The sequence below is a fragment of the Phallusia mammillata genome, chromosome 7 (genome assembly GCF_965637545.1).
Source record: "Phallusia mammillata chromosome 7, kaPhaMamm4.hap1.1, whole genome shotgun sequence".
Taxonomy (NCBI): Eukaryota; Metazoa; Chordata; class Ascidiacea; order Phlebobranchia; family Ascidiidae; genus Phallusia; species Phallusia mammillata.
Window position 1 is genome coordinate 12,821,010 of NC_137258.1, and position 9,978 is coordinate 12,830,987.

General features: G+C 34.7%; 2 protein-coding genes across 6 annotated transcripts; both read left to right on the top strand.

The window, feature by feature from the left end:
• The first annotated feature begins 799 nt into the window (after positions 1–799).
• LOC145237076 (protein HID1-like) lies at positions 800–4,124 on the top strand. The gene has a single exon (XM_080099807.1). The coding sequence runs from the start codon at positions 997–999 to the stop codon at positions 3,346–3,348; it is 2,352 nt and encodes a 783-aa protein (XP_079955933.1). The 5' UTR covers positions 800–996; the 3' UTR covers positions 3,349–4,124.
• A 27-nt stretch (positions 4,125–4,151) lies between these two features.
• Positions 4,152–9,723, top strand: LOC145237077 (BLOC-3 complex member HPS1-like). 5 transcript variants are annotated; one of them, XR_013861943.1, is made up of 16 exons: positions 4,152–4,216; positions 4,387–4,509; positions 4,691–4,841; positions 4,910–5,042; positions 5,201–5,431; positions 5,504–5,597; positions 5,660–5,825; positions 5,893–6,029; positions 6,226–6,336; positions 6,532–6,683; positions 7,343–7,459; positions 7,516–7,658; positions 7,724–7,869; positions 7,927–7,998; positions 8,258–8,354; positions 8,425–8,490. XR_013861943.1 is itself a non-coding variant. In XM_080099808.1 (16 exons), exons 2-16 carry the CDS (start codon positions 4,399–4,401, stop codon positions 8,843–8,845), a joined length of 2,121 nt encoding a protein of 706 aa, XP_079955934.1. In that variant the 5' UTR covers positions 4,152–4,216; positions 4,387–4,398; the 3' UTR covers positions 8,846–9,723. The 5 variants fall into 5 exon arrangements, 3 of the variants coding, with proteins under 3 accessions (XP_079955934.1, XP_079955935.1, XP_079955936.1); XR_013861944.1 differs by having other exon boundaries at positions 7,927–7,989; XM_080099808.1 differs by lacking the exon at positions 8,258–8,354 and adding an exon at positions 8,701–9,723 and having other exon boundaries at positions 8,425–8,636.
• Positions 9,724–9,978: the final 255 nt, after the last annotated feature.

Genomic DNA, 9,978 nt, shown 5'->3' on the forward strand with positions numbered 1-9,978 from the left:
ACAGTGTTTAGCGGATTTATTGACTTTTAGCAACATCCTAAACGACAAATAAAGTTCCACTGCCAACGCCCCAAAAATGAAATAACATCTTGATGCGTTCAAGCGAAACCGAAATGACGTCACACTGCAGTGCACTGCAGGAGCCAGGAGGTTTGTGACTTGTGTGTATTTATATGTTCTTGTTCATTCTGTAATTATGTTGCTTGTTGTAATTTGTAATCTACAGCTGTCAGGTCAGGTTTATGCTCAGTTTTCAGACATTTGTCGCGAGAAATAACTTCATGTATCATTAACAAAAAGTTAATGCGAGACTTCATTTTACGGGTATTTTTCATTTCAACTTGCCCCTAGAGTGCCTAGACACATTACTTTCTTCCTTTGCTCTCGAAACAGCGACATGCGTGGCCGCTAAACTTTCACCTTTCCCAAGCAGTAATCACACTTAGTTGCGTTATGTATCTATAACACGGAACTACAATTGCTTCATTTTTTGGTGGTTTGCTAGCAAATCGCTACTAGAAGCGTAAAAGTGTGCAATCAGCTTCTGAAATATGCTAGCCTGGTCAAGAACAATAGGCCCGTTTCTTGGTCTACTTATTCAAACAGGGTGGTCAGTGATCCGTTTAAAGTTAAGTACCACTGCTTTAAAGCATAGAATATTGTGTAATAACTTTTTATTCGTATCGTTTAAACTTATAACTATCAGTAAACAAATGAGACTAAAAAAGTTGTGATTCTGATATTTTTGCGGACCAGTCTACTTCTCTAAGGTGACATCTGCGAATATCAATATGAAAAAAAATATAAAATACGCATGTCTGGTCCTGATAGAAGTCAAGTCTTCAAACATTATTCACACTTGTACGGGATTGTCAATCAACTCATGTATGGAAGGCATTTAAATGTTGCATGGCGTACAGTTAAGTCTCTATCAATGTAACTTTGTCCTTTACCACATCTTTAGGTTTATTTTAATTTTTGAAATCTTTGCTTGTCATGGGAAACACAGAGACAAAGCTTAATTTTCGCAAGGCTGTAATTCAGCTTACAACACGAATGCAGCCTGTTGAGGTAACAGATGATGCCTTTTGGGATCAATTTTGGTCAGAGTCTGTTAGCAATGTCCAAGATGTATTTGCTTTGGTACCTGCAGCAGAAATAAGGGCACTGCGTGAAGAATCACCATCGAATGTTGCAACACTATGCTACAAAGCTGTGGAAAAATTGGTAACTGCTTCAGAAAGTGGTTGTAATTCTGAAAAGGATCAGCAGATTGTACTCAATTCTTCAAGATTGTTGACTAGAATTTTACCTTATATTTTTGAAGATCCAGATTGGCAAGGATTTTTTTGGTCAAGTCTTCCTAATCAAACCAGTGATGATAACCAACCTCAAGCTACTGTACCTCTTGCACAGTCTTTGATAATAGCTATATCCAATCTTCTGTTTTGTCCTGAATTTACAGTGGTATCTCATCACAAGAAAAACACACCAGATAAGGCTGAAGATCTGTATAGCGTTGACAGCTGTGAATATATTTGGGAAGCTGGTGTGGGATTTCCTCGATCTCCTCCTGCTTATGGCCACATTGACCAAAATCGGACTGAACTGCTAAAACTTCTTCTCACCTGCTTTTCAGAATCAATTTACATGAGTCCTGCTGTGGAGTTAGAAAGAGGAAACAGATGGGTTGAATGTTTTTGTTCATCCGAGAATCGCCAGGCTCTCCCTTTGTTTACTTCACTGTTAAATATAGTGTGTGCTTATGATCCTGTTGGAATGGGGGTTCCATATAACCATCTACTGTTTAATGATTTCAGAGAACCATTATGTGAAATTGCAATTCAGATTTTGATTGTTACTCTGGACCTGGGGGCTTGTTTATCAGATTCTTCAACTCCGTCGGTTACTCAAGCAAGTTTAGGTTCTCCTTCATCTGTTTCGTCTTTGGGAATTAATGGCTCAAATTTGTTTGTAAATTATCTTTCTCGTATTCACAGAGATGAAGATTTTTCATTTATTTTGGCCGGCATTTGTCGCCTGTTAAATAATCCACTTCAGCAAACATACCTACCAGGTTCTGTTAAGAAAATTGGTTTTCACCAGGAAATGTTGGTGTTCTTTTGGAAACTTTGTGACATTAACAAAAAGTTTTTGTTTTTTGTCCTAAAAAGTAGTGACGTTCTTGATATTCTTGTCCCAATATTGTATCACCTAAATGATGCCAGAGCTGATCAGTCACGAATTGGTCTGATACACATTGGTGTTTTTATTTTACTGCTTCTTAGTGGAGAACGAAACTTTGGGGTTCGCCTCAACAAACCTTTTTCTGCTGCTGCTCCCACTGATGTTCCGGCTTTTGCAGGCACCCATGCTGACTTTTTGATATTGGTGTTTCATAGAGTTATTACCGCTGGACATCAAAGATTGCAACCTCTTTATGATTGCCTGCTGACCATTGTTGTAAATGTTTCTCCCTATCTGAAATCATTATCAATGACAGCTGCATCAAAGTTGTTACACCTGCTTGAGGCATTTAGTACACCTTGGTTTCTATTTTCATCTCCCCATAATCACCATTTGGTGTTTTTCTTATTGGAAGTTTTCAACAACATAATTCAATACCAATTTGATGGCAACTGCAACCTAATTTATACTATCATAAGAAAAAGACAGGTTTTTCATCAGTTGGCAAATCTTCCTACAGATGCTGCATCACTGTCTAAAGGCACCACACGAAAGAAAGGAAATCAAAGATTATCCACAAATTTTCCCCAAGAAGAAATAAGTGATGTTCTGCCTACTATTGATGGAACACTTAGTGCCTCACTCGCTGCCACTCCAGATTTAGGATACATAACTTCCCAAGTGCACAGTGATACAAATGAACATGACCAGTTTGATTCTGAAAGCTCTGAAGTTGAAGCAACAAGAGAGGTTAAAACAAGATATCCAGACAGGGCAGTGGGTCCCAACCCCAGCACCTCACAAGTGCAAAGTGACTCTGCTGAATGGACACCATCTGCAGAATGGGTACAGTCTTGGAAAGGCAAGCTTCCTTTACAAACCATAATGAGAATGCTGCAAGTACTTGTGCCACAGGTGGAAAAAATTTGCATTGACAAAAATCTTACAGATGAGTCCGAAATTCTCAAGTTTTTGCAACACGGAACATTGGTTGGACTACTTCCTGTGCCACACCCAATCCTAATTCGCAAATACCAAGCAAACACTGGAACTACTTCTTGGTTCCGAACTTACATGTGGGGTGTGATATACCTTCGTAATATTGATCCACCAATCTGGTACGATACAGATGTGAAGCTGTTTGACATTCAACGTGTATAAAGTTAAGCAAGTTGTTGTAGAAGAAATAGATTTATGTCGTATACACAGTAGTAGTGTATTATTTGTAGTGTTGATGTGTGTTGTACAATTGTGTATGTAAATTCTAAACTTGGCAATTTTTTCTTCAATTGTTAGTTAATATTATGTGCTAGTTGTGTGTTTATCTGTGATAACAGCAAAACAAAAATGATCTACAAATTTGTGAGATGGTTAATAATGGCCAGTAGCGACAGGGTTATTTTATGACACATTGCTGATAACCAGGCTTTTAAATATTTAATGTGCAATCTGCTTAATTGTGGTTTCATGAATACTTATTTTTTTAATATTCTTTGTAGTGAATCATGTTAGTTTGCACAATATGAATCCACAAAATGTCTTGTGTAAATTTTACTTGCAGCATTTTTCAGTAATGGAATGGCTTATGGGGCACAGACCTTTAAATAGATTTGACATATTGTATGTTGTGTGCAATAATGTCATGTTATATATTTGATATTTGCAAAACATGTTACTTATTGTTCTCAAACTTAACAGACCCAAACATTTATATTTGTTGTCTTATTCATTTTATGTTGCACAAATGAACTTTGCGTAATATTTTTTGTGTTTTAAATGTTTAACAAATTTTGTAAATCCTTCTATCATTGCTTACATGAACTTCTGGGGCATAATTCTAGATGCATTAATATTTTGGCAAACAAATTCTTTGGATTGAATTGTCATATTTTTAGTGTAGATGTTTTTTAATGTCCAGTGCAAATGCTGTTTTCTAGGTCCAATCATTAAGGTTTGTGTAAAAATTGTGATTGGAGTGAACTGAACTAAACTGTCCATGAAGGCCCCAAAGGACAGCATTGTATGAAAGGTACTAAACCATGTTTAGAGTTGCATTGATCACAACACACCCATATAATTGAAATCAGTGTTTTTGTTACATTCGCACCCTATTAATTTTAAAAGAAATAATTGCATTAACAACCATGGTGACAATTAGTTACTTGGTGGATGTCTGTAAACCAATTTTTGTTATTGTAGATTTTTAAAATAATGAAAGCCTTGCTTATTGCCGATGATGCAACAGAACTGTTATACTTGTACCATGATGACGAATTTAAGAAACATGTTTCGAAAAAACTTCTAACCGAAGCCACACCAGAGGTAAGGAAATCCCTAGCTAAACTGGGTTGATATGTTCATGTCATAACCAGTTTTTGTGTTTTTTTACCCAACTAAAACTCTTAAGTGGCTGAAAAATGTGATTGAATGTTACATTTCTGCTTCCAGTTCACCTGCAAAAACATGACAAACACTGTTTTACAAGATTGTAAATGTGTTTCAGATACCCTTCGCTGCTTGCCTTCAAAATTTTCTTTCTCCAATTGTTTTGTCTTGTGTTACGCTCAAAGTGAAGTTAAACCTTCCCTGTTCAAATATTGAATGTTCTGATCAAGTTATTGTATTTAAGCAATTTGATGGCCTGCTGTATATAGGTAGGTGGTGGCAATAAACCTAATGTGAGGTACTGCATTTAATAGAATGAAAACTTTTTCCACAAAAGGCATACAAGCTACTAACAGCACTGTGTACAGTATGGAAGTGGAACTTCAATATTTGCACTGTTTAGTTGGAATGTTGTATGGACCTGCTTACCATTACCAATTGAACCCTAACTCAATAACACAAAAGCAAAGGTGGTTGTATGATTTTACTTTTGGCTACAAAAGATTCTATTACATATTTATAGTAATCTAACACCAAATGTTTTTGCAAAAAATGGAACAATTTAATGTACTTTTAATTACCATTTTCAATGGCATAAAATAAAAATCTACTTTGCTTGTATTTTTAGAGCATGGACAAATGTTTCTCTAGTGTTAGAAAGCTATTTAAATTTGTGCCTGAATGAAAGAGCTTTTCTATTTGAAGCTGTTGAGCAGCTAAAAGTCAATTCAAAAGTCTCTGAAGTATGTGGAAGGACCATTCACAAATGTATGGAAAAGTTAAATAAGTCATCAAAAAAAGACAACATACAATATGGACTTATTTTTGTTGACACAAAAATTTTGGCATATCAATTAAGGTTTGGAAATGTTTTGCTTTGTTAAACTACTTAAATATCTCAATTTGTAACACTGTTGTTCTACTCAAATAGCTCAACAAGGCAAGATGAACTGACCACCAAAAACCTGCTGCAAATAATATCACTAATTAGTTCCAAAAGTCCATCAGTGGACAAATCACCAGAAGTAAGATTGTTTTTCAAAAAGGTCTGGTGCCTCTTGACAAATATATATTGTTTTATTATCAGGTGATTTTTTCAGATGATGAGACAGCAACAGATTATTTTCCAGAAATGGATTGTTCCCCTTTAAATGGAGTTTTTAGCACAGATGAAGAATTTAAAAGTTGCAACTCTGATCCAGGGGAAAGCTCTTCCACAGTTTCATTCAATTTTAATAATGTTGAATATTTAGGTTTGTCCAGGATTAGATGTTTCTTTTTATACTTAGAATATAAGCAAGTTTGTTACGCTCTGTTTAGAATCGGATAGTAACTCCCAGACCACACAATCGAATTCAGAGGAAGCTTCATTGTCTCATACTTTGGAAAAAGAAAACCACATAGAACCACATAATGATCATTTTTCTTCTGATATTGATGGCAACTTAGAGGACTTGGTTTGTTGTTTGCATTAATGTCTTAAATTTATTTACTTTTTTGCTGAGTAAGTGCACGTATTACCTGCTTCAAAGTTAGTGGTAGTTTAATTTGTTGCAAAGTTAAGAAAATTGTTTGGTAGATAATGTTCTATTTGAGTTTTTTTCTTGTGCAAAAATGATACAAGTTTTGGGGTGATTTTTATGTTATCATTAGGTTACTTATCGCATTCCAATTTTCTTGGCCTCAAACAGAAGCCCATTTATTCCATATATTCTGTATTGTGTTCCTTTGTCCAAGTGCATCAAGATGGTATTTCTTTCCAAGGTACAAAAATTGTATGAAAAGTGTGCACTAAAACTTAATTTCTTTTTTTTTTCAAATTATTTCAAATTCAAAAAATAAATATTGCTAGATGTATTCAAAAATTGGCAAAAACTCACTGTAAATCATTGGTGTGAAACTTATTGTAAAATGATTTTTACTGTTTGAGGTGAAAATTATGATAAAAATGTTTGACAGAGAAAAAATGCTGAGTTTTCGGATATATTGTGTGGAATGAGATACCTTCTCAGAAAAATAAAGTTTCAAGACAATATGTTGGTGGTGGAAGGAAGAGAAAACACAGTATCAAAATTGGAAACATGTTGCCGCAATTTACAGACCTACACGAAGTACACAAAGTTCAATTTTTGTAAAATATAGGCTATTTTTTGAAATTATTTAACCCAAAGCTTTTGAACTGCCCAATAAAATACAATAACCAAGTATATTGACATAACATAGTACAAAACTGTTTTGTCTTACTTTTATAAGTAAAGTGTTAGGTTGAAGGTGGGATTGAGAGAACTCCATATAGTCAGGGTTGCCATCGACTTAAAACCAAAAATATGGACAAACTATAAATTAAAATTTTCATACGAAACGATTTAAACGTTTTTGAACAAACCTTTGCATTTATACGAGCCATGACATATCATATGCAATATTTGGGCCAGAAACAATATTTTGCAGCTACTCCTTGTTCGTACAAAATACTTCTTGTATCTAACAACAGCTCAGGTCTAGGTTTACTTTTACTTGTAGCAGGAATTTGGCTAGTAATTGTTCAAAATAAGACAAAATAAGGACTCAAGTCAAAAACAAGGACATTTCTTAGAAATAAGGACAATAATTTTTCTAAGACAGCCCTTTAAAATAAGGACAAATCTTAGAAATATAGACGGTATGGCAACTCTGCATATAGGAGATCAAGTGCATAGAAAATTCATGATTGTAAAAAGAAAACTCAAAAAAATCAAAAATACATTGTTTTTTTGTTTGTTTTTTTAAGAAAACTTAATGGAAAACAACAACTAATCGGAAGAAAAATCTTGGAATCATGGAAAGCCAATGGTCAAAAACAGCTTCAGATATTTTTGACAACAGACAGCACAGACAACAGTACTTTGTATGTTTTTTATTTATAAACTGATTGTTGATTTTTTTTAAAATGTTTTATCCTAGGTTGGAAAGATGTGTTATGGAAACCCAAAGATCTCTGTTTTTGTTTTTTAAAACTTTATTTCCATCTGCTGCGGAGGAGAAAATTTTCAGGACTCCATGTGACTTCCATGAAATACAAAAATACACCAACTCAAAGTTGTCAGGTACAGTATTGTCAACTTTATTACTACAAAATTGACAAAGAAGAGTAAAAATACTTTGTTTTTAGGTTATCTTGATTATCTTTTACTAAAATCACAGTTAAGCATTGCAACATACAAAATATTTAAATATCCTGGATTAATCCAGTTTGCATTGGTACGTCGTATACGGAAAATGTCCTCTATTGTTGATGAAAGCAAGTCTTTGTTAGCGGTAAGTGAAACATGGCATATTTATTTATTTGTCTGGCAATGTAAAGATATTATTTAGGATGAAGTTATTTGTCCATTTGTGGAAGGATTTAACAGTGAGGCAACAAGTGTCACTCTTTTGGTAAGTTTGGTAAGTTAAGCTGAAACTAATAACACTTTTAGGCAATCAGTTAAACTTTGACTGAAGAGGAGAAAGGTTTTGAAACTGTAGGGGTGGGGGTCACAGTGACTTGCTTAAAATAAAACTCCTTTCAAATATTCTCTTTCAAACATTTGTTATCCCATAGCTCCACTAGTTCTACACTTTCCAATACAAAATCGAAATAATATGCTATGTCTGTATTGCAAAAAAACAATTGTGAAGCATATACAGTAGCGTATTTTTTTAGGAATGTTTAAAGTGTTGTTTCTGACCTCACGGGCAGAGGTAGAATGGTGAAAAGTAACCTGTCAGTTAATAGTTTGGGGGGTACCTTTACATCCAAGGCAAGTACCCCACCCAATTGTTTTTTCGTAGATGACCTACTTTTAATTTTAGGTTGGTTTGCTTTTGCAGTTTTACAAACAAGTTCAAAACTCCTTCAGTGAACTGTGTGAAGGGAATTTGTCCACAAAAGTGGAATCCGGTGATTTTTTATACTCTTCCAATGTGTGGTTTTCCTACACTGATACATTAGAATATGATGACAAGTCTTTAGTGAATGCAAAAACTGTCAAAACAACTGACAACATGAAGTGTGCATCATTGTTTTCTGGTAATGTTTACAGGTATTATCGATATAACAAAGATTTAATGATCGCTTATCATTTACAAACTGTTATGTTTATGCAGACGATTGCTTGGAAGTTTAAAAATGTCTGGAAGCATTCTTACTGTTTTTCACCTCCATTGTATGCATTTTTCGGTTGTTCCTAGTGATGTTATCGAACAACAGCAAAACGATATTGTTCGTAGTGCCTGTTCCCAATTTGCTTAAATGCGTTTGATTACCACCCAATTATTTAAAAGGGACTCATTTACACTTATGTTTTTCATACATTTTTTTTCTGTTGCCAACACAGCTCTTTACATTTGTACACATGATCGATATGTATGCAAAGTTATACACTTTCACTTTGACCTTTTGAAAGTACCACAAGGTTGGTCACATGTTTTTACGACAACGAAATCAAAGCAAAGTTTGCTCAATTATAATGTTTCAGGATAGTATAATGGCCATCGATCGTATTTATGTGTTCCGTCTCCTCACTATTTGAAACCAAGGACCACGCAGCAGACAAAAATGAACTATATCGTACGTTTACCGGCTGTAAGGGTGCGCATGTTGGTATGATACTGCTGCTTCATACATCAACCGGCGCGATAACATTCTTTTTTTCTGCTTAAAAAATGGCACCCCCTATTTTGTCTGTAAAATCGCGTTTCACGTGTGACGGCAATGTTTTCAATGTCTTTCCTACTCTGCTGGCATATATTACAGCTACCAGCACATACTTATGTTTAGACATGCAGTAATTTTCAACTGTGTTGTAACTTGTAACCAAATGTACCCTGTGATTTAAATAATTTCTGTGTATTTTGTTTGTGTTTGCAAAGTATGCTGCAAAAAAGTGGTTTTTAGTGCTGCTGGAAAAAAGTTCAAGATAAATCCAACTGTCAGAAAAAAATTACCTTTCATCTGTTTTTAATGTTTATGCGCTGCAACGACAATTTTAACTTTTAATAGTGTGCAATATCAGTGGCTAAGTTGCGAATATTTTGCCAGCCTTAAAGTGTTACACATCACTGTGACTTTGGTTGCTGTAAAGTAAATGGTGCATTATTATTTTTGCAATAAATTGACTTGGAAGTTTGTTACTTCGTTCATTTGAAATATTTACACAATGACAGGAAAAACAGAATGCATACAAGCACAGTGTGGTTGAATTACTGGCAGGTGAGTATTCCAGAGTGTGACTATTTCACGTGTCGTGGAAAACAATGGCGATTCTGCTAGACAGCAGGTCCTTGGTGTTTCGAGTTCACGTTTTAATGCGGAGTAGTGGAACACGAAATTGTTAAATAATAGAAATGCGAATGTTGTTTTTAAATCGGCATCAATTATGGTGA

What these genes read in the sequence shown, in the direction of transcription:
- LOC145237077 (XM_080099808.1), top strand. Translation starts at nt 4,399, where the DNA reads ATGAAAGCCTTGCTTATTGCCGATGATGCAACAGAACTGTTATACTTG. An exon ending in TCAATAACACAAAAGCAAAG is followed by an intron (nt 5,043 to 5,200) that starts GTGGTTGTATGA and finishes TTGTATTTTTAG; the next exon opens with AGCATGGACAAATGTTTCTC. An exon ending in ATGGCAACTTAGAGGACTTG is followed by an intron (nt 6,030 to 6,225) that starts GTTTGTTGTTTG and finishes TGTTATCATTAG; the next exon opens with GTTACTTATCGCATTCCAAT.
- LOC145237076 (XM_080099807.1), top strand. Translation starts at nt 997, where the DNA reads ATGGGAAACACAGAGACAAAGCTTAATTTTCGCAAGGCTGTAATTCAG.